General features: G+C 36.4%; 1 protein-coding gene across 4 annotated transcripts in view; it reads left to right on the top strand.

The window, feature by feature from the left end:
- LOC106879893 (exosome complex component RRP42) overlaps window positions 1-25,237 on the top strand; it is a 57,068-nt gene that overhangs the window by 23,171 nt on the left and 8,660 nt on the right. The window contains exons 1-5 of one of the 4 annotated variants that reach the window (XM_014929631.3): window positions 5,433-5,645; window positions 15,118-15,219; window positions 16,964-17,058; window positions 20,699-20,864; window positions 24,687-24,757. In XM_014929631.3, coding sequence (XP_014785117.1) covers window positions 15,163-15,219; window positions 16,964-17,058; window positions 20,699-20,864; window positions 24,687-24,757 — 389 coding nt within the window. In that variant the 5' untranslated portion in view covers window positions 5,433-5,645; window positions 15,118-15,162. Of the gene's footprint in view, window positions 1-5,432; window positions 5,646-11,680; window positions 12,200-15,117; window positions 15,220-16,963; window positions 17,059-20,698; window positions 20,865-24,686; window positions 24,758-25,237 lie in introns of those variants that run through there. The other 3 variants (XM_089349047.1, XM_014929630.3, XM_052966433.2) reach the window with 3 other exon arrangements.

Here is a 25,237-nt window from a genome sequence, read left to right as displayed (position 1 = left end):
ACTACGAAAGGATGAAAGCAAAGTCGACCTTGGCGGTATTTGAACTCAGAATGTAAAGAGGGACTAAATACTGCTAAGCATTTTGTCCAGCGTGCTAACAATTCTGCCGTCTCGCCACCTTATACTAAAATTTAAAATTAATATTGATTATCTGTTCTGAATTCAAATTTCGCCAAGGTCAACTTTGCTTTTTATCATTTCAGGTTTGATAAAATATGTACTAGCTGAGCCTTGGGGGGGCCGATCTAATCGATTAGCTCCCTTCTTCGAAATTGCTACATCTGTGCTAAAATTTGAAACAAGTATTAATATTGATTATTGAAAACAGTACAATTTTCATTAAAATTTATTGAAATAGCTGGATTATTTATTATATGATAATGCCATTTTATTACGGATATGACAATTATAATACTTTCTACTATAGTCACAAGGGCTGAAATTTTGTGGGGTGGGGCTAGTCTATTAGATCGACCCAGTACGCAACCGATACTTGATTTATCGACTTGGAAAAGATGAAAGGCAAAGTCAACCTCGGTTGAATTTGAACTCAGAATGTAAAAACAGGCGAAATACCGCAAAGGATTTTGCCCGGCGTGCTAACGATTCTACCAGCTCGCCGCCTTGTATACGACAATTATAATATATCTTTTCTTTCTAAATGCACCCTTACCCTATCAATATATTCAGTGTTGTGTCTATGTTAGAAATCTTTATCATCATACAGAAGAGGTCGGATTAGAAGTTGACTTCTGTGTGTTTTGTCAACGTCAAAACAAGCCAATCTGATAAAATAAGCTAGTCTCGGATAAAAAATATACAAAAAATATATATAAAATGTATAAAGTATATATCATTCTCGCAATAAAGGAGACGTCATAGCTTTCCGACATTATCAATAGCTCGGAATACAGTTATCTGTTGAGAACAAACTTTGCAGCTGACAAATAGAACGAAAATAAGCTGTAAGGTCATAAGTGTATCAGAAATGTATGGAGTTTGGGGAAATTGAGAAAAAATATTATCAAATCAGAATATGGCGATACAACTTTACAATACAATGGATCCTTTCTATAAATCAGGCATGAGAAGTAGATGAGCACAGATGTATGGAAGACCAAAAGAAGAACCTAGAAAAATAGGAAGGAAGAAGCTGGAGAACATAAAATAGGGGTAAAAAATGAGAATACGAGGATTTTATGTGAATTTATAAGAAAGTGGTAGAAAAGAGATTAGCAGAGAGAGAGGGGGGAGAGGGAGAGCGAGAGAGAGAGAGAGGCAAGAGAGAGAGGGGAAGAGAAAGAGAGGGGAGAGAGAGTGAGAGGGGAGAGAAAGAGAGAGAGACGCGAGAGAGAGAGAGAGAAAGAGAGAGAGAGAGAGAACTGAAATACTTTTTTTTCTGCGGTCATGCTGTGGCACCACCTTGAAGGGTTTAGACGAAGAAATCTACCTAAGTACTTATTTTTAATTACAAAGATGTACTTGCATAGCAAGTGACTTGATCTGAGATCGTGTGCTGAAACAAAAACAATTGCAGCGTGGAAAGTGTTTATAAGCCATTTAAAAACACAAAGAAAATATTTTGACAAATTAAATTTAAATGTTGAAGTGAATCTAACAGTTTTTGTGTGTTTTTAAATGGCTTATAAACACCTTCCACGCTGCAATAATACTTATTTTTAAGTCTGGTACTTATTCAATCGGTCCGAATCGCTAAAATATGGGACGTCAGCAAACCAAGTCAGAATGTGAAGCGGTGGTGGACACATACACACACACACACACACACACACACACACACACACACACACACACACACATGTTTTCCGATATATGTTGGCAAATATCGGCAAGGAAACCGATTGATCAGTGTATTTGAACAATAGTAAATGGCTGATATTGGTTTGTTCTTGATCTCAATTTAAACCATTCTTCTGAATATTGTTAGTCACTCATCATAAGGCCTTCTCTACAGTCATCTGCATTTTGTTTTCTTTTGCCATTCGCATTTACGGTGTTCGCTTTTCAAGTCCTATACCAGCGAGGTAAAACAATGAGATTTAACTACAAACCATTACGTAAGATTTATGTTAGCATAATATATCCTACTAGCGGGACCCGTGATTATTTCACGGAATTGATGGTAAACCTATTGGGTTATTTCTGAAAACTTTATCCAAAAAGACCTGAAAGCGTAGCCTGTGTTGTGTCTGTACGGAAAGATAGTCGCTCATCTGCCACTCATTGAAAAGTAAAAGAAATTGGAATACGATGATTACTTACTGCACCTTATATACTTTATGCACAATTTAATAGACTTAATACACAACACTCATAAAATAAATACTCACTCTTATTTTTCCAATTTCCCCAAAACAAAACAAAGAAGTATATCCCGTACATATGATACAACCTTTAGTTAAATTGCATATATCTGCCACTTAAATAAGCGTGGATATTTCACGGAATTGCACTTATGCGCATGAGTTAAGTGATAGGTAATATAAAAAAAAACATAATTCAAAAAAAAAAATACACTTTTCACTAACCAATCACCACTGCTACCTCCAGCACCACCACCTCCACCACTATCGCCACCGCTGCCGCCGACGCCGCCGCTGCTGCCACCACCACCACCACCACCTCTCTCTCTCTGTGCCTTTCTTTAACCTCGCCGTCAGAACATCACTCCTCTGCTAAATTTATATTTTTAACTCTCATCCTCTATATAATCACTCCTTCAACTAACTTTCTTAACCACGCAATAAATATTACGTTCCCCCTACCTCACGTCATGGACGCTTCTCTCCCCCTCTTTTTCTTTCTCCCTCTTTCTATCTCACTCTTTGCCTTATCCTCTTTTTCTTTCTCCTCTCTTTCCCTTCAGCTAATCATGTGAAAGAGTTACAATTACATTCCCTCTACCCCACGTCATGGACGCTTCTCTTTCCCTTTTTTCTCTCTCCCTCTTTTCTTTCCTCCTCCTTTTCTCTAATCACGTGAAAGCTTTACCGACGGGTTAAGTAACGGAATGACAAGCAGAATTATCATAAGATTCTCAAGTAAATCCCATTATTTTTAACGGGTCCTACACTAGTAGGAAAAAATTCAGTTTGGAATAAAGAAAAATGCAATAAGGAATGAAGTAAGAATCACTTACTTAAAATAAATATAAAAATATAAGCTACGTCGATGTTTTTACTAGAGTTTTATCTGCTATGTTTGGATGAAAAGGAAATAAGGATTTACGAACATGCGTGCCTTTCCAAAGGACATTAACCTCGTAAATAGAATAGATTAACTCTAGCCAGTAAATTGAAACTACAGTACTATCAAAATGAAGTGAAAGGAAAAGAAAAAGAATTTCAATATAATCATTGGCGTGGCTATGAGGTAAGAAATTTCCTTCCCAAAAGCTTAGTTCGAGGTTCAGTCCTGCTGCATAACGTGTTGGATAAGTGTCTTTTACTGTATCCCCAGACCGACCAAGGAACTGTAAATGGATTTGTTAAATCGAAACTGAAAGAAGTCCCTCGTATACATAAACATGTATGTGCGCGCGTGTGAGTGTCTTTCTGTTTATACCTCACTGTCGCTTGGCAACCGGTGTTGGTTTGTTTACGACCTTGTATCTTAGCGATGCGCTCAAGTGGACTGATAGAATAAGTACCAGACTAACAAAAATAAATACTGGGGTCGATTCATTCAACTAAAACCTTTCAAGGTGTTGCCCCAATATGGTCGCAGTCCAGTGAATGAAACAAGTAAAAGATAAAAGATTGTCCGTGATATATACAGACGTGACAGAAGTAAATATACACTCCTTAAAACATCGTTTTATATTTATTCTAACTTGTAAAGGTTTATATTTTTTATTAATTGACATTTTTATGTTTCAAGTTCTATACGTGACTGCTTAATCATGACATGTACAAAAGAAGCCTTGGAACTGTCTGAATTTCAAAGAGGCTGTACTGTGTGTCATTCTGAAGGTGGACATAGCTTAAAACCACAGAAAACCTTGGGATACCGCTTTCTACAGTTAACAGAGTGATTGCGCAATTCACCAGAGAGGAGAAGGAGTCCACATCACCACGCCCAGGTAAACCAGGACAGGATCCTTATATTTGTTATGAGAAGTTTGGCGGATAATTCTCGTTGCAAAGCCTCTGACATAGCAGAACCAGTTGATGTCATTCCCAGAACAGCTGTCAAGCATCTCCACGAACTTGGTTACAATAGTAGAGCAGCAAGAAGGAAGCCACTTCTTCGACCAGCCAATATCAAGCGGAGAAAAGATTGGGCCAGTGTGATGGTGGAAAGGCCAGTAGTATTTTAGGACACTGTCATATTCTCTGATGAGTCCAAATTTTCTGTATTTCCTGGCAGTGGTCGAGTGTGGGGCTGGAGACTCTGTGATCAAGAATTTGATGTGAAAAGATTGCAGCCAACAATGAAACATGGAAGCTATTCTGTGATGATCTGGATAGCAATTTGGAGCAATGGCTGATCAGAGCTGGTAGAGTATGAGGGAAACATAAACTCAGATAAATATGTGTCTACATTGCAGAAAGGACTCCTTCCGATCTTCTCCGGTGTTGAAGTGATTAAAGAAGACTATTTATGGAAGATGGGGCTCCTTGTCACACGACTAAAATGACCCAAGATTTGTTGGATGAGAATGACATTTAAAAGCTTCCATGGCCCAGCCGGTCACCAGATATGAACCCTATGGAGTACCTCTGGGACATATTGGACAGGACACTTCATGAAACGAGCAAGAAAGTATCTTTAAAGCCGGATCTTTTGAGATTACTGCATGAAACTTGGCAAGAAATACCGCAAGACAATATTCGTCATCTGATCAGCAACATGCCTAATAGGGTCCTTGCATTGAAAAATGCAAAGGGCATGTCTACTAAATATTAAATATTCACATTATAGCAATTAATAAGTAATTTGAATGTATAATTTTAGATTTAAATAAATTTAATGATTATAATGGTGTCTATTTACTTCTGTCATGTCTGTGAATATCTGAAGGCAGTAGGAAGGGAGAAACGGAAGGGAGCCAGACATAATATTTGACTCATTTAGACTCAGCACCATAGAAACAACACAATATTTCCTGTCTAACTCTCCCCTCTACTACTTGCTTATTCTTTCTTCTAAATACTCTGTAATGAGTTCCAAAGTTATGCAGCATATCTCTTCTTCTCTCGCTAGCGTTATTAGTATTCTAATCTTGCATTTGGGACTGAAAAGCTTCTCGAATAACTGGTTGTTTAAAACTACTCGTTCGCTTAAAATGAGTAACACGGATATAGGTTAATCTCTGATGATATTGTTGTAAATAGTAATTAAAAATAATTTAGTGACATAATAAATACATTGAAGCTTGATAATACTGAAATATTGTTGCGTCATGAGATATAGAGATATAAAGCAGTGTAGTGCAGTCAGCGCCGGATTTATATATAAGCTAAACAGGCTACAGTTCAGAGGTTCATAATCCACAGGGAACTCAAAATAATTTAAAGGGTGATATAATTTTAATTTCTATGAGGTATACTGATGTAATTTTTTATAACACAAGGGCTCGACGATTTATATAGCTTAGGGCCTCACCGAGTCTAAATCTAGCCGTGAGTATAGTGTCTTGTGTAGTTATTTTCGTGCTTCAATATTTTCGTGCCTTAATATTTTCGTGCTTCAAATGAATATTAATTTATGCGAAAACGTCTCAATTCCTCCATATCATCTGATTTGTTATATTAGGACAAACTTAATTCTTCAGTCAAGCATCCCTTAGAAAAATGCACTTTATCAGACTGAGAAATATGTAATCATACTTTCTTATATTAGTGAACACCAAGTGGATGATCATGCGACAAACGTATATAAAATGGCTGATAAAAGTTCTACTGCAGCCGTCATGTCCACGAACATAATGTATTTATAGCATATCATGAATAAGACATTTCTTCATATATTTTCATTCTCGGTTTCTGGATTTTAAACAAAATAATTTTACAAATATATTATTAAAGTGTCTGAAAGTTTTCGATTACACACACACACAAGCTATATATATATATATATATATATATATATATATACACTCTCTCTTTCCTTTCCTGAGCGTCCAATAATACTATCCATATCACGTCCTCACTTTGTTGTTTTTTTGTTTTTTTGTTATTGTTTTTTTGAACTATATATATATATATATATATATATATATATATATATATATATATATATATATATATATATATATATAACACTGAATTTTTGCTTATCTTTCCCGCCTTCGCTCCTGGGAGTAGAATCGTAACTCTTTCAGTCGCTCCCAGTCGCTGATATGTTATATTGTATCGATCTTCTTTGTGTAGCTTCGCTGGATTGTTTCGAGTTCCGTCGTTAATTTTACAGCGTTGCCCGTTAAAGTATTCACGGAATTGTTTGCCATTTTGTAGAATGAGAATTCACGGTACTTATGCGTGTATATATATTTAAACTAACTTCTGGACTTATCTAATTGGAACTATCCAAACAACAGTAATCAATTTACATCAGTAGAAGCTTTTTTAAATCAATTTTTATCCTGAAAATCGCCTGTTACTTTTGTTTTAAAATGAAAGAGAGAAGAGAGTGAATCCAGACGGCAAAGAACGAAAGTCTTCCAGAGGACCATCATGGTTTCCTCTTCTCTTGTTTTGGAAGTTCGAAGGATCAGCCGTCCAGACGTCTGCACTTTATTGCAACTTAGTAATGTGCACCTGTAAAGATACATCATTACTCCTATCGATGCTCAGGTCACGCAGTGATTTATTCAGGGATTGGAATCCCTCCTGGGTCAGCGTATCCTATTTACTTTTCATTGAGCTTCCTGTGTTGGTAACGCAGGGCTTAGAAATCTCCAGCATCAAACTGCATGTTATTTTCCTCAGCTCACCTGTATATTGCGTCGAACTGGAGTTGCAGATGTATCCTCTGAGAGACTTTTGTATCGTCTGAGAGACTTTTGTATCGTCTGCATAACTAGCAAGGGGAGAGCATGTCAGAGAGGGTCACTATGAATAGCAGTGGCTCCAGGGCAGTGCCTTGTGGAACACCACTCATTAATTGTGTTTTCTTGGAGGTTGCCCCATTGACCACCATTACCTGACCTTTATCTTTTAGAAAGTAATGTAGTCATTCTCCTATTTTTCCAAATATGCCAAGATTTCGGAGCTTGTGAGAAATCATGGTTGACTTTGTTAAAGGTTTTTGCAAAGTTGAGGTATATCACGTACACTTTCGAGTTGTTGAGCAGCTGCAAGAGCTGTGTCAGACAGCTTCTGCCTGGTTCGTTTTTTCTCTTTTTCAATTCTTATGTCAATCCTTTCAAATTTTATTCAAATAAACACGAAAAATATTCAGAACTTTTCTGTTGCTGTCATAGTTTTTCTATTTTAAAAATTTTGTTCCAATTGTTTTCAAATCAGGTGTACTGATATAGTATGCTGATTATGAAAATGAAAGTCATTTTTGCCGTAAATTGATAATTGATATGTTAATAGCTATTAAAATTGCGAATTTTGGGTCATTTTAACTAATTGAAAGCCACAGATACATTGGTTCCTGTTTCCATTGTAACAAACCAAATTGTTGTCTGCTTAAAACTACTACAATTACTACGTGTATTTTCTTTACCTATTTTCTTTGATGATTACCTATATTCTGAATTTTTTGTTTTTCAATTTTTGCTACAAGAAATGTATTGTTTACATGAAATGAATTATTACTACAGTGTAACGTACAGATTTTGTTTTTTCGCAAAAGAATTTCATTGAGTATTTTAAATTGTTTTTGTGCCTGTTCGGCCGTTTGTTTTATCACACGGAAAAACGTATGGGTCTTTTCTGTTGAGGTCACGGTTTTTGAAATTTAACCCTAACCCTAACCCTCAACCCTAAACCCCAACTCTAACTCAAAATCCTAAACCCTAATTCTAACTTTAAATCTTAACTCTAACCCAAACCCTAATTATAACCCTAAACCGCAATCCTAGCCCTTAACCTTAACGTACAGTTTGTTTGTTTTGTAATATATCGCAAAAGAATTTCGTTGAGGATTATTTACCTTTTTAAATCATTTACATGGCTGTTTGACCGTTTCACATGACTTTATTCATCAGAACTTATCAAAAATTCAATATTTCTTTCAACTCTCATTGTCGTAATGTTTTGCTTATGTTTAATAAAAATTTGACGTTTTAATGTTTTGCTTTCATTTGCTATCAAACTGAAAATGCCAGTTTCCAAATCTTATTTTCTGATTGGGTAAAAATGATCAAAGTTTAAACCTTTGTAATATTTTTCAAAAAAAAATTTTGGAATGAGTGAATGACAAAATCACATTCGGCGTGAAAAATTACATCAATATACCATATTTGAAAATTTTCACCTAATTTTAAATTTTAATAACTGCGACAACAATGGAAAAGACCCTACAAATGCAGCAAGTACACACACACACACACACACACACACACACACACACACATACTCTCTCTCTCTCTCTCTCTCTCTCTCTCTCTCTCTCTCTCTCTCTCTCTCTCTCTCTCTCTCTCTCTCTCTCTCTCTCTCTCTAAAATTTCACGCATAGTAAGGGAAGAAAATCTTTAGCATCGATGATTCATATTAGACAAAAAGCTAAGGGAGACAACTCCAAAATCAAAAATTGAATTGAGCTAACATGCAATGAGAAACGACAGAATCTTAGGCAAGTGACACTCTGGACATATTTCGATCTTAGACCTCCTCAGCGAAACATAGTCAAAGCAATAACTGCTAGACCTCTAGATAACAGAGGTATGAAAAGTTTGAATGAATGGTCTGGATTGTCTCCAGTAAACTTTCTCGAAAATGTTTATTTAGACAAAGCATTTTTCTTTTCTGGGCTTTACACTATCAACAATAAGGTTACTGTGAATTCCTCTTGATGACAACTGTGAAGAGTACAGTGGCAATCAGGAGAAAGTGGTTGACAACCGCGAAAGCTTCGTGCTATAAGAGGTTAGGAATGCAGAACTGCACCAGGAACGTGCTGCGAGTGACTGTGACTGGTCCCTGTCACTGGAAACCCTCGACCTGTGTAAGAGGAAAATAGTGGTGAATACAAATAGTTACTGTGTATAGCATCTCGATGCAGTATTGGCCTTCCAGATAAAGATGTTCTGAATTTAAATGACTAAAACATTGTTGATGTCTGGTGTACTACTTGATGATACTCTGTTATTAGCAGCAAGTGTGGAGGCGCAATGGCCCAGTGGTTAGGGCAGCGGACTTGCGGTCATAGGATCGCGGTTTCGATTCCCAGACCGGGCGTTGTGAGTGTTTATTGAGCGAAAACACCTAAAGCTCCATGAGGTTCAGGCAGGGGATGGTGGCGAACTCTGATGTACTCATTCACCACAACTTTCTCTCTCTCTTACTTCCTGTTTCTGTGACAAGGCTGACCCTAATTCAAAGGGTCAGCCTTGTCACACTATGTCAGGCTGAATATCCCCGAGAACTACGTTAAGGGTACACGTGTCTGTGGAGCTGGCTCAGCCACTTGCACGTTGATTTCACGAGCAGGCTGTTCCGTTGATCGGATCAACTGGAACCCTCGACGTCGTAAGCGACGGAGTGCCAACAACAGTTAGCAGCAAGTGGATTCGTTGTTGATCCTGTATTAGTCCCTATCACCAAGTTAAAAGCCAATATATGAATGGTAACGAACCAATGAACATTTACTTGTAAATAACAACGAACCAGTAGGCGAACCTCAATGCCGTTGCACACGTTGCTAGAAACAGTAACTAGATTCCTTAAGACACCACATGCACCCACCCCACCCACCCACATTATCTTTAAACAATTCAATGGATACATTCGATGGTGTAGCTACTGATGTAATGAGATGAACAGGTCATAGCTTGGAGTGTCTTTCAGCGTAAGTCTACTTAATCACGTCAGATCTAGGGCTAAAGTACAAACCTCAGTGGAATCAACGTAAGAGCTTGTAAGTGGTCTCTCAATTTGCTAGCAATATCAGCCACATCTCCTGTTTTATATATATAAGAACAGGAGACATTTTATACTTTAATCTTATTTTCCCATAAAAAGACTTGACTGCCTTTGATATCAGGTCTATTTGTTTAGGGTTGACTAACTGGGACTTGGCAACAATCTTCACTATTTAACTTAATCAGCGAAATGAATCTCTCTTTTCCCTATTTATTTATTTATTTATATATTTATTTCCTTCTCTCTTTCAACTGGGTCTTTTAATCTGAAATTCGATCGCCTAATTCAAAATTAGCCTTCCTATAAATAGTTCTTGAGGAATCTGGAGGTCGTAAGATTAATCCAACCCAAGCTGAGAACCAGTAGGAAATGGAAGGTTTAGTAGGCAGTGAATGCTTTAACAAAAAAACCTCAAGCTCAGGAAAATAGTTGGACATACTCAGACCAACAGGCAGACTAAACTCAATAAAATGTGGTGGGGAGTGGCCTAGGCAAAAAGGAAGTCAAAGAGGGACCTGGTAATTCAGGACACGAGGGGAGACAAGGATGCCAAGAAAATCCAGAGAGCAGTCCAACAGAGGCAATATTGTAGCCTAGCATGATTGTATCAATAGGATCGTGAAAATAGGGTATACTGGATGGAGTGCACAACAGACCTTCTAGAATGGAAGACATCATCAACAAGAGTGGTATGAACGTGGACACTGTACTTACTTTCATCAAAACAAATGATTCTGATTGATCCTTACAAAAGCAGAATGGAGAAAGCCCACACCCGCAGGACCGGAATGTATGACGGTTTAGCCCCCAGACTGAGAAAAATCTGGCTTCCAAACAAAAGTCCTCACCATAGAGGTGGTGCGAGAAGTTTTGTGGACAAATCTAACTATGATCTCATAAAACGACTCTCAATTTCTGGGTGGAAAGAGAATCAGGGGTTCAAAGGTAATGGCAGATGCAGCTAAGAAGATCTAGATCTGGCCAAAAGAAGAATGGAAGTGAATTACAAAAACATAATTCATCCCACAGTTAATTCGCATGAACTTCTTAAAACACCCAAAGTACTTTGGCTCTGAAGCACCTTAACCATTCAGGAGGGTTGCAATGTAGGCAGTAACACAGAATGTTACAGCAGAGTAGGTATCCAAGAGTTATGACCTGGATGTGGTCCGGCCCCCTTAGAATGTAAGAGCTAAAGGGCTGAAATACTTGCACGAAACGGAGAGGTTCTTCTCTGAAGACCTTCTGCTATTCAGCCCTCCATAGAGTTACATATTATCTGGTCTCATTCCCTCTTTCTATTTATGCACTAAACTAAACGTGTTGTCACTTCGGCATTCTTTTCGTTTATGATCACTATTTGAAAGTGATCAGCATTGATATTTCGAAAGCAAAAGAAATTAAAATTTTGAATCAGAATCGTAATCTCCGTACTTTCAAATGTGGAATCCCTACCTATAACTAAAAATAACAGAGAGAGAGAGAGGGGGGAGAGAGAGAGAGAGAGAGAGAGAGAGAGAGGGAGAGAGAGAGAGAGAGGGAGAGAGAGAGAGAGAGAGAGAGAGAGAGAGAGAGAGAGAGAGAGAGAGAGAGAGAGAGCTGAAAATAAGAAATTGGAGAGAGGGAAGTAAATATAAGATTTGAATAGAATCTGGGGTACAATCGTATCTGCTGTTGAAAGCATAGAAATTCGAAGAAAGGAAAAGTGCCACGACCGCTTGGACATTGGCCGAATAGTGTCAAAATTTCCACAGTCAGTTTGTGATCATAAACCGAAAGAATTCCCTATAATTCGCCACATGTCTCTAATAACTTTCAGAGAAGCAGTAACTAATTTGACCATTGGGTCAATGCAGTTCTAGAATTTATACAAATTGTAACATAAATAATTTCAAGTATGATGTAGAATATTTCAATAATATTAAATTAGATAACATAGATTGTGGTTTTCATTAAATTGACTTAACAGAAATATCGTCCTTTTGAATGAGAAACTAATACATAACTACGATAAGATAAATTAGATTAGCTTTAGTTGCCTAATGGAGCTCTTTAGATATTAGAAAGTACCAAAGTTAATAAAAATGGCGGATGTGTTGTTGAGTGACGCTGAAAAAACATTTATTCTTCATGGAATTCAGGTAACTTTTTCCACATAAAACTTCTATTTAAAAAAAAGAAAAAAAATGCTATCGTCTATAAGATATACTTATTTTAGTATTCTATCGCGTCTTTAATTCAAATAGTTTTCTCACATTTCATGTTCATGTGTTCATTGTGTTTTCAAAACATCACTGCATGTGTTTACATGTGCTGTTCTCATATAATCGTAATTTAGTTGTACATATCATTTTCGTTATCATTATTGTACATAATACTTATTGCATAGCATACTTTATGCTTTGTTTAGAAGAAAATATCAAGCAACTAATAATACAACAAATATTATCAATTTATGTACATCTATGTTAAGTTTATAATATTTTAGATTAAATCAAGGTAAATAATCAATACTTTTTTCTATCTTAAATCTTAAGATTTCGAACTTCAACAATTATTTTCATTTGGTATATATTTATTCTTATGTAATTATCGTTCAACTACCGTGTATATTAGTATCTAATACTTCTCTCTCTACTTAAATTTCCCGCCTTTTGGTTTGGGAGAAAATAGGGGAAACGCTTGTAGAATTTCCTGATACAATGGCAAACTCGTTATATTCCAATGTACATTAGCAGAATAAATAAAGAAAAAATATCTTCAACTAGGAATCAAAATGCATCGCAGACTTTGCTCACGTTGAGCCTCGCCCCTTTTGCTATCACAATTCTGAATATCTGTTCTATATTTATGGCTCTGTTTTCTTCAAGATCCAGTAGTACAATCTTTTAGTAATTTCCTAGTGTAAACACGATATCATGATCATAAAGAACCATTGATTTATCTTTGAAGCTTTGCTTCCTGCGAAATGTCTATAACATTTCTGTTATGTGACATTAAAACTCGAAGACACAGCTACAAAAATTTCAAACCCCCAAATCGTTGATCGAACCTAATTAATGCTGAATTAGTTGCAAGGTTTAAACATGATTTGAACAAAAAGTTGCTTTTGATCCCAAAGAAAAAGTGGAGTGTAGTACATCGTATTTCTTGGTTTTGCCATAACAATCTGATTTCAAATTTTATCGGAAGTGTAATTAATTAAAACTATTTTCACTTGTGATTTGAAGAAGTTCCATTATAGACAGCGAAACATCTGTTTGACCGTTCATAATGTGAGTTTGTTTTTCACAAACTTGTACATGTGGTAAATTACTTGAGTTTTTTCACGATGTTTTTCCTACTCTGCTGTTATATATGTGACCTCCAATTTCAGCCTTGCACTTTGGAGCAAGTATGTCTATTGCTTTAGAGTATTGTGCAGTTTCGGTGCTATTTAGGCGCGTGATCTACAAGAAAGGTTACTTTTCGAATTATTTTGTACATACTTAACATTGTAAATGTATTTTTTCAAAATTCTTACTATTGTAATAATAAGAAAACCATATAAGGATTAAAATAAGCGCATAGATCACCCACCAAAGTAAATTTGCTCACATAGATCACATGGTAAGTAGCACTTACACAAAGTAAATTAAAAAGTAACCTAAAATAATCTCCCTTTAAATTGTAGATCTCACACCAAAGTGGCACCTTTCTTAAGAAATGATGTAAATTTAGTGCTGGTTTCTTGTAAAAATGCAACTGCCTTCATCTCATCACTGATAACATTGTAAAAACCTTTAGCCAACATCGTATGGATTTTTAGAAATTGTGAAGTAAAAAGTAACTTAAGGTAATCTCCCTTGTAGATTACATGCCAAAGTAGCTCTACTGTTAGCAAGTCTTGAAATTATGACCAGACATGGTTGCATGATTAAAAGTTTATTTTACTACCACATAGTTTTAACTTCAGTTTCAATGAACTGCACCTTGAGGAAGTGTTCTCTATTGCTTCAAGCCAACCAATGCCTTGTGAGTGGACCTTGAAGACAGAATCTGTATTAAACCCATTGATATATATGTGTGTATGTATATATATATATATATATATATATGTATATATTTTATGTACATGAGGGTGCGCTGAAAAGTTCCTGGCTTTAAGAGTATTGCAAAAGGCCTACTTAGAGGCCCAACCTTCCAAGTTCTTAGAAAAAGTGAAGAACTGCTGCAATAAGTGTATGAATCTGAGAGTGGGATATATTGAATAAAATCATAATTAACTGATTCTCTTGGCTTTGGGTAAAAGAAAATACAGGAGGATCAGTTAATTATGAATTTATTCAACATATTCCCCCCTCAGATTCACACACGTATTGCAACAATCCTTCGGTTTTTCTAAGCCCTGTAAAAGAACTCAGAAAGTTGGGCCTTGAAGCAGTCCTTTCACAATATTTAAAGCCAGAAACTTTTCAGTACTCCTACAGACACACACGTGCACACACACACACACACACACACACACACACACACACAATATGTGTGTGTGTGCACATGTGTATGTGCATGAATATTCGTATTTTGCTTGTCACCATTTGTGTGAAGCAATACAGATGCTGACATTTTTTATTAGCATTAAAACTGGTTGCTCTGCAATTTTGAAGACCTGCGGAATATACAAATCTTTTACCTGAAAGGGGTTGGTGACAGCATCTGATCATATAATCTCAAAATCTGTTCCTCTAAAAAAAACAAAAATAATCTTCCACACTGATATGAGAAAATCTACAGTAAATGCTTGCATGTCACTTCAAGTCATTTCTCTTTCTGTTCTTCATTTAAACTGCAAACTCATGACAGTATTTAATGATATATCTTGTATGGTAACCCTTGAAATACATATTTTGTGAAGTAGTGTTTCTCATGATGCAAGGCTACAACTGTCTCTATTGCTTGGATAACCTGTACCTATTACCTACAGCCTAATAGTGTTAGCAATCAAAGTTTTATTGCAAGTTGGTCTCTTATACTTGCAACTGATAATATGCAATATTATAGAACTTTTCTTTTTTCTTAGGATAATCTTCGAGAAGATGGCCGTGGGTGTGATGATTACAGATATATGGAAATTGAAACAGATGTTGTCTCAAATACCAGTGGTTCTGCCCGTTTACGCTTAGTAAGTTATCACCTGTTCTGTTTTTTTTTATAGTAATAAATAAAAATCACCTGAAGGTTTTTTTAATATAACAGATATTTCTGTAACAATGATCTCAAGCCCATAACATTAGCTGATTTCAATGCTGTAGATCAGTGGTTCTCAACCAGAGTCTGTATGGCGCCTGAGGGTCCATATAAGATTTTTGGGAGTCTACACAACAAAATAGTAAACTGGAAATCCTATGGCATTTTAAGGGCCCTGAAAAAATTTTACTTTAGATGTATGTAGTGGTATGTATTTAAAGAAGCAGTTAGGTTTCTTTCTCTAACATTTTACACAGTTCAACTTACACAAAACAAAATAGGAAGTTTGAAAGAAATTTCAATAAAGCTAGTTTTTAAACATCAAATGGTTATGGGGGTCCACCAGAATAAAATTGTAATCAAAGGGGTCCATAGATAAAAATTGGTTGAGAACCCCTGCTATCGTCGTTTTCGTTTAACGTCCGCTTTCCATGCTAGCATGGGTTGGACGATTTGACTGAGTACTGGTGAAACCAGATGGCTACACCAGGCTCCAATCTGATTTGGCAGAGTTTCTACAGCTGGATGCCCCTCCTAACGCCAACCACTCAGAGAGTGTAGTGGGTGCTTTTACGTGCCACCGGCATGAAGGCCAGTCAGGTGGTACTGGCAACGGCCATGCTTAAAATGGTGTATTTTATGTGCCACCCGCACTTTTTGGGAATAAGTTGATGGTTGTGTGGTAGATTAAACATTACTTGTTTTAACTATATAATTGTCATGCTATTCCTGATTTACTGTCTTTGGTTCTCTGATTTAAACCCATTTGTTTTAAAATGTTCATATTTAAATTAGAACCTGACATCATAATTATGTTTTGTGCTAAGCACAAGTGTAATTATTTTATTTACCTGTTAGTTTTCATCATTCAGCTATCTCATATGCATTCCATACAATAATTTTGCTGATACTATAACCACCATCAATCCAGAATGTAAATTTTTCTTTTTAATGTCCAGCAAATTAGTTAGCTTAGCAAGGGATAAAAAAGTTTTTGATATAATTCTTTGATCTATGTGAATTGTCAATATTCTTGATCATGGCTAAAGCAGTGAGCTGGAAGAATTATTTGCATGTTGGGCAAAATGTTCAGTGGCATTTTGTCCATCTTTATGTTCTTTATGTTCTTACCTACTCCCTGAATTTGCTGGCCTTGTGCGAAAATTTGAAACCAACATTCTTGATTATAGCAATTGACCATTGATAATTTTTCTATTAAAAAACTGCATGGACAATTATACACAAGTATATTACTTACTCTTTTACTCGTTTCAGCCATGCATATATCTCTTTTAAAATAATTGGTGGAACACTTTCAGAGAAGATATTTTATATTGAGAATGCAAAGCTTTACTTACCATTATTGTGTCTCCCTTGAAAAATGTATCCAAAGTAGTGGAGTAGCACTATTAAAATATTATCATTTTGATGTTTTTCTACAAGCCATATGAGGTTACAAAACTTCATGTCTCTGTTGTTATCCTGAATCATTCCATTTTCAAACTACCTTAACCCACAATTTTCTCACTGTCATTTATTTCTCATCTCCATGTATTCTCCATATGTCTGCCTCTTCTAAGTACCATACAAAGTTTAATCTTTTTTTTTTTTTGTACTTATATAAAGCTCAAATGTCTAAATAAATAACTGTGTGTAAATATTTACCATATCTTCTCCAGGCCAATACTGATGTATTAGTTGGAGTGAAAGCAGAATTAGGTCCACCAGAACCAATTAAACCAGACCTTGGTCGGTTAGAGTTCTTTGTTGACTGGTAAGGATTATCTTAACATATTTTTTTTTGTTTAATGAATTAACTTTAAGTGCAGATATGGCTGTAATGTTATGAAATTCGCTTTACAACCATGTGGTTTTAGTCTCACTCTTTATAACTAATGTGTGGCAATATACTGCCTGTTACAACTAATTTCTTGGGAAGTCAAAAAATGTTTTGCATAATTATAAGGTTGTGACTAAAGTAAGTAAATTATGTAGTCGGCTTCAACATTTATTGAAACTTACTGCTCTGTACATATTTGTTGACAGTATAAATACAAGCATTAGAATAATTGTTTTACATCTGTTTTTCTGTGAAAGCATAGATTAGATGAGTCAGTTCTAATACAGCTTCTTGTCACTTGTAATTTATCATTGAATACAGACAATTGCAGAGAAACCCAGCAATCTTTACTTTTGTGTATGACTTGTTTTCTTTTTTGGTAATGGCTTTTATTGCTGGATACCATTCCTATTGCTAATTACTGCACAGTATAGACTGGGTGTATTTTATCACTCCACTTGCACTAGAGAGGCTGTGTGTGACCAGACTATTGAGACGCCTCTATCTGATATACATATAAAACATAGATTGTCTGCCATAAGTTTTTATATAGTAACAAATGCTAGCAAAAGCTAAAGTAGAAAATTTTTATGCAAATATAACTTTTTTATAAAGTAATAAAAATTTGTTATATTCATATCATTTGTTCAAAATATGCTTCTATTTCCAAACAAACTTCCAATCTTACCTTTAAGCTTTTAGACAGAGATTATCTGTCAAGTTTGCAAATTATTAACAGTAATCATTGATTGCTGTTAATAATTCCTGAATGTTAGTGAAGTTGCATCACAAGAAAAAGTCAGAAATAGTTAAGGTAGGAGATCTTGAAGACCATTCATAACATGTTCCTCAATGTCCTTATCTGGTAGTCAGTTAATTATTTGTTTAACCATGTTTTTGGCAAAATGAAAGCTGTGAGTCATTACAGATAAGAATAACAAACCATAAGTTATCTATTGACATCTTGATATAACAAATCTGTATTACTGCATGTGCCATCAAAAATTGGAAGTCCAATTATTGTGGAACTGTTAACTGCAATCCAAACTTAATCCAGGATTAACTACACTTTTCTTTGTTATTGCACCTAATCCACTCTGGAAAATTGTTGGTAATATGACTATAGAAACTATGCCAATAGGAAGAGATGAATAAATGAACAAGTCATGAGCTCTTCAAGTGACAGCACAGGCAATCTGTCTAGAAGATCAGTAATCTATATATATAAAAATGAGAATGTCTGTCTGTCTGTCTGTGTGAATCCCTAAAACTCGAGAACTACGCAACCAATTTCATTCAAATTTTACACATGCCTTACTTAGGGTTCCAGTTGTGTTTTAGTAAAAAAAAATTATTAACTTCTTGCAGAGTTCGAGCACACAGCAACATAATATCTCCTCCACTATTTAAGTATTACGTGTCAAAAGTGAAACAAAAACACTCATGTCAAATACTTTCACTTTAAAAATGAAACTATTCCACTAACTGAAACAATCACATTTCGATACTGTAGTGACAGATACTTTCACAGAGAGAGAAAGAGAGAAAGAGAGAGACAGAAAGAGAGAGAGAGAGAGAGATGTATATGTATACATATACATGTATATGTACACCATTTCGATACTGTAATGACAGATACTTTCAGAGAGAGAGAGAGAGATGTACATGTATACATATAGATGTACACGTATATGTATATATATATAGATCTATACATACATGTATATGTATACATATGTGTAGATGTATATATATATAGATGTACATGTAATATGTACACATATATACATATATACATGCATACAGATATCTATACATATATACACCCATCACACACACATACACATGCACACAAACACACACATTAGTCATTTGTTTTCTTATCCAAAACTACGTCAAAAGTACTGAATGGATCTTTATGAAATTTGGAAATTATATTCTTTGCATAACGGCCATATCTCCCATGAAAATTCATATATTTTTGATGTTGATGAAATTTTAACCCGAACATAACAGATGAGCATTATTTAGAAAACGATGTCACACGTTATCGAGGCTACCATTCTTTCTGGATGTGCAAAAGGGGATGACGTCTTTATTTCAAGAATTCCTCTTACTCCATCAGGAGCAGACATTCCTTTTACATTCAGAAGACTACAATTCCCCCTTCGTGTGACTTTTGCCATGTCCATAAACAAATATCAGGGTCAAACACTGTCTGTAGCTGGTCTTCTCTTGGAAGAGCCCTGCTTCTCACATGGACAACTGTATGTTGGCTGCTCAAGAGTGGGCAGCAACAAAAAACCTATTTGTATATGCTCCACAAGGGAAAACAAGGAACATAGTTTACAATGAGGTGTTATAATCACAACAGCAAGAAAGTATGTTCATGATCACCTTCTTTTACGAAACTTCATTGACTTTCATATATTTATATTGATATACATATATATACGTGTGTTTGGGTGCGTGTGTGTATATACATCTCTATATATAAAGATGATGCGTAGTCTAGACGGCGTTTTTAGATTTCATTACTCTCTTTAACCCGGGCAACGCCGGGTATTTCTGTTAGTTCCTAATAAAAATAGATTCAGGATAAAACTGACTTTTTAGTCTGACAAATGCCTGTGACACTCTACACTATGAGATCACTGACAATACTTTTTGTTTGGAAGGACATACTTTTACATAGGAAGGACATCAAATCAAAAAAAAAAAAAGTATAGCCTACACAGCAATAGAGATTTGCTAGAGAGTTGTTGTGTACCAAATGACGGGCTGCATTGAATGGGAAGAGGTGATGTGACACCTGTCCAATTGATGTCAGCATGGGGAAACAGATATGATGATGACAAGTATCTTCATCATTTAATGTCTACTTTTCTACACTTGCATGGGTCAGACGGAATTTTTGAGGTGGATTTTCTACAGCTGGATGCCATGCCTGTTGCCAACCCTTACCTGTCTCCAAGCAAGATAATATTTCCCTGTGGGCAGTCATGTTTTTCATGGAAGACTGGAAATGAATAACGTTGATGCTCGTTTACAACCATCACATAATGTTAAAACAAGGGTGTACACACACAGACACACATGATGGTATGACAGGCTTCTTTCAGTTTCTGTTTGCCAAATTTGCTCACAAAGCTTTGGATGATCTGGGGCTATTGTCAAGGACGTTTGCTGAAGACACTGCACAGGACTGAACCCATGAGCATGTGGTTGGAAAGCATACAACCATGCTTGCACGTGCTCTTTCTCTCTCTCTCTCTCTCTCTCTCTCTCTCTCTCTCTCTCTACCTCTCTCTCTCTCTCTCTCTCTCTCTCTCTCTCTCTCTCTCTCTCTCTCATATATATCAGAACCTCTCAAAACTGGACACCAATATCTATGCATTATCAAATTATCTATGAAAATATCCAACATAAAACGAATGTAAGTGATCCTCTCAACCTATGAATCTACAAACACTTTCTACTTTACAAGAATGGCCAACTCAAAATATATAGTACATACATGCGCGCGCACGCACACACACCTGCCTGTGTAATTCTTTTAATTCATATTTTTCAGCTCAGCCAATGCCACACCAGAATTTGAGGGTCGTGGAGGAGAGGTTTTGGCTACTGAAATTAGCACCATGTTGTCACAAGCCTATGGAAATCTGAATGCTCTTGACCTGAAATCCTTATGTGTCATTCCAAATTCGCAATGTTGGATTCTTTATGTTGATATTTTGGTGAGATTTGTCTATGTTTAATTATTATAATATGTAAGATTTGTATTTACTATTGTTTTTTTGTTTTTTTTTAACATCCCTTTGTTAATGTCCTTTAGAAATCTGCTCATATCAAAGATACTATATAGGGATATTAAATAAACATAGTATTTAACTGGTACTTAATGTTAGTATAGATAGATAATCATCATCATAATTTTTATTACGTCTGCTTTTCCATACTTGCATGAGTTGGATGAATCGTTTCCTACAAGGTGTCTTGCATCAAGCTCCATTTTCTTTTTTGGCATGGTTTCTACAGCTTGATACACTTCCTAGTGCTAGCCACTTTACATAGTGTACTGGGTGCTTTTTACTTTGTGTCAGCACCAGTGCTTTTCATGTGGTACCAGCACCAGTGCTTTTTTATGCAGCACCAGCACCAGTGCTTTTTACGTGGCACCATCACTGATAGGATCAACAAGTACCTTTAGGTGTTCAAAATACTTTGCCTGCAAATTGGTTCCTGTTGATGTACTTCACATGTTCCCATGCCATTTTTTGGCTTCAAAACTTTAACTCATAAATCCTGATTAACCACTTTTCTTATGGCCTTCTTCACTTTTTTTAAAGATATTCACATGCTCTGACCATCTACATTCATAACATACTTTATTTTTGTGTTCATAAATCTTTAGATTTTTATCAGTTTCAAATTCTCTTTAGACTAAGAGATATTTGCATCTTTTAAGCCCTGCTTCCTTTCTGTGCGTGTACGTGTGACATCGGAGGCACAATGGCCCAGTGGTTAGGGCAGCAGACTAGCGGTCATAGGATCGCGGTTTCGATTCCCAGACCGGGCGTTGTGAGTGTTTATTGAGCGAAAGCACCTAAAGCTCCACGAGGCTCTGGCAGGGGATGGTGGTGAACCCTGCTGTACTCTTCCACCACAACTTTCTCTCACTCTTACTTCCTGTTTCTGTTGTGCCTGTAATTCAAAGGGTCAGCCTTGTCACACTGTGTCACGCTGAATGTCCCCGAGAACTACGTTAAGGGTACACGTGTCTGTGGAGTGCTCAGCCACTTGCACGTTAATTTCACGAGCAGGCTGTTCCGTTGATCGGATCAACTGGAGCACTCGACGTCGTAAGCGATGGAGTGCCAACAACGTGTGACATCAGATGCCGATAAATATTCAGGGAGACAACTCTTTCCTATACGAACAATTTATGTTCCAGTTAGGTTTATTAAAGATCGACAGTAGTATTTAATAAAACTATTGATTCGAATTTCTGCACCTGTGTACTGTGATGTTTACAGTTTCTGTCATTGTAGCTTTCTGATACAAAACAATTATGGCTCTTTTATCATTATCATCATCATCATCATCATCGTCGTTTAACGACCGCTTTCCATGCTAGCATGGATTGGACTATTTGACTGAGGACTGGTGAAACCAGAAGGCTGCACCAGGCTCCAATCTGATTTGGCAGAGTTTCTACAGCTGGATGCCCTTCCTAACGCCAACCACTCCGAGAGTGTAGTGGGTGCTTTTACGTGCCACCCGCACGAAGGCCAGTCAGGCGGTACTGGCAACAGCCACACTCAAAATGGTGTATTTTATGTGCCACCCGCACAAGAGCCAGTCCAGGGGCACTGGCAACGATCTTGCTCGAAAGTTCTTACACATGCTGCGGGCACAAGTGCCAGAAAGGCGACGCTGGGCACAGGTGCCATCACAATTTCGCTTTCGCTGGAGGTAGTGATCATGGTATTCTTTGGTCATCGGAGATCAATGAGATTCTGTTAACAGTCTGCTTAAACTGCCGAGAGTCAACGGCTGCATGCCTGGAATTTCGTGAGAGAGCAAGAAGGGAAACGTTTTGAAGAGAAAGGACTGGGCGTCGTGGTGAAGTTAGGGTTAGGGAAGTTGAACACAAAGTGGATGAAGGGAAGAGACGAGTGAGACAGCTCACTCTGAGAATTACATACCATTGTAGAAAAGTTAGAGAGAGGAGACATCATGTCTGTTGCTTAGAGACTGGAGTTTTTGTGAGTGACTTTATAACAGTCAGTCAACTGGTATTTCTCTGGGTGTGACTTTTTAAACATTGAATGTCATTTGTTCAATTTTCCAAATACTTTAATGTGTAAGGACTTTCGAGCGAGATCGTTGCCAGTGCCCCTGGACTGGCTCTTGTACAGGTGGCACATAAAATACACCATTTGAGCGTGGCTGTTGCTAGTACCGCCTGACTGGCCTTCGTGCCGGTGGCACGTAAAAGCACCCACTACACTCTCTGAGTGGTTGGCGTTAGGAAGGGCATCCAGCTGTAGAAACTCTGCCAAATCAGATTGGAGCCTGGTGTTGCCATCTGGTTTCACCAGTCCTCAGTCAAATCGTCCAACCCATGCTAGCATGGAAAGCGGACGTTAAACGATGATGATGATGATGATGATGATTTACTGTTATTTGAGATTCTGATATCTGTAAAAAATTTTGTAATCAGTGGAGAGCTCCTTCCTTTTTTCATTTAACTTTTATTTGTTTTTCATAGGGGTGTGGCCATGCTGGAGCACTGCTTTGAAGGGTTTAGTCAAATGAATCAACCCCAGTACTTATTTCTTTTTAAACCTGGTACTTACTTATTCCATCAGTCTCTTATGCCAAACTGCTACGTCACAGGTACATAAGTGAACCAGTGGTGGAGGGCAAACACAGACACCCACCCACAAATGATGAGCTTCCACACAATTTCCACCTATAAATTTACTCAAGGGACTTGGTCAGTCTGGAGCTATACTAACCGCATAGCTCTGCCTGCACCGAACCTTAATTAATATTGATACAATTCAAGAGAAAGTGATAATTTCTTTCTACACCAAGGTGAAGGATGACAGAATTGGTAGAGCATTGACCAAAATACTTTGTGGTATTTACATTTCTGTGGTTTTAATTCAACTCCTGTTCTGCACAGCTCTGTCTATGTCTTCCTCCTAAAATCATTACAGGAAGTGCCAGTCTGTAAGTACTGCAGTTAGTATAATTGACTATGAGCTTGAAGATAACAACAATCCAGCATAGCCACAATCAAATGACTGAAAATAATAAAAGAATCAGAAAGCATAAATTCAATGCTTTCTTATTTCATGAATTGGATTGTAAGCAAGCTTATAACTATAAGGGAGTTTCTATATGGTTACTTGACCAAATCTTTAGATTACACCCATTAAAAAATAAAAAAAGGATTGAATGGATAATTAATCTTTCCTAGGTATATTATGATAGAGTAAAAGACAGGTTGGTCACATCTGGAGTTCCTTTGATCATAATTCTGCTCAGCTAGGGTGAAGGTACCTAAAACAAGTGAAGGCATATTGCATGCTGCTACCAAATCATGTTCATTTGTGAGTGATGGGTGAATTAGTAAGGAATGTGTCATGTGTCATGTCTTTATATAAGACAGCAAGGTGTCATTTGAAGGAGATTTGATTAATATAATATAATATGCTTAGCAACATGTGAGGTTTTTCCATAGGCAACAGACACAGCTCTGTGTCTGCACGGACGAGAATAGGCCAACTTCTAATTCATGTCAGTTTTCATTAGTGGGAAAAACAAGGTTGTATAAATGATTGAAGGTAAAAAAAAAACAATATTACACCTATATTCACCTACATGAAAATATGCAAATAAGAAAAAAAGATACAATGACATTTTTATTAGATTGATAATTTGAAAAGTATTTTATGATTTCATTTTGTATTTTTGAAGATATCACTTTTGATTGTTGTCCTTTTATATCATCATATTAATTTTGATGATTCTTTTTGTCCTTCCAGTTACTTGAATGTGGTGGTAATTTGTTTGATGCTGTCTCAGTTGCTGTTAAAGCAGCTCTCTTTAATACCAGGTAAATTATCTTTACAATTTTCAGTTTGATTTTTTCTGTGGATGCTTTACCGAACAATTTTGCTATATTGTGAATCTATTAACGAAGTATTCATTTTGTAAACAAGAACTTTCTAACTTATTTTATATATAATATTTGTAATTTATGAATACTTTGCCTAAGGGCTTTGCTATATTATGGAAATATTAATATTGCACAAGAAACTAGATGTTATAATCCTTATCTCTTATTTATTTTTAGTACAGTACTTGTAAATTTTGTTCTTTAAATGTTGTGATTAGAAGCTGTATGATAAATAGAGAAAATACTATATAACACTTCTGGTTTACATACATATTTATTCATTGTAATAATCATAATGTGCATAGTCTGTTTGATGGTAGCATGTTGTATGGACAGTTTTGGTGATACTGTGTAGCATTGACTAGATTTTGTGGTAGTAATATGCATCATACGTTGAAAGATTTTGATTGTGGATCA

Source organism: Octopus bimaculoides, chromosome 3, assembly GCF_046866305.1.
Source record: "Octopus bimaculoides isolate indiv1 chromosome 3, ASM4686630v1, whole genome shotgun sequence".
In the NCBI taxonomy this organism is placed as follows: domain Eukaryota; kingdom Metazoa; phylum Mollusca; class Cephalopoda; order Octopoda; family Octopodidae; genus Octopus; species Octopus bimaculoides.
This window is presented reverse-complemented; position numbering and strand designations above follow the sequence as displayed.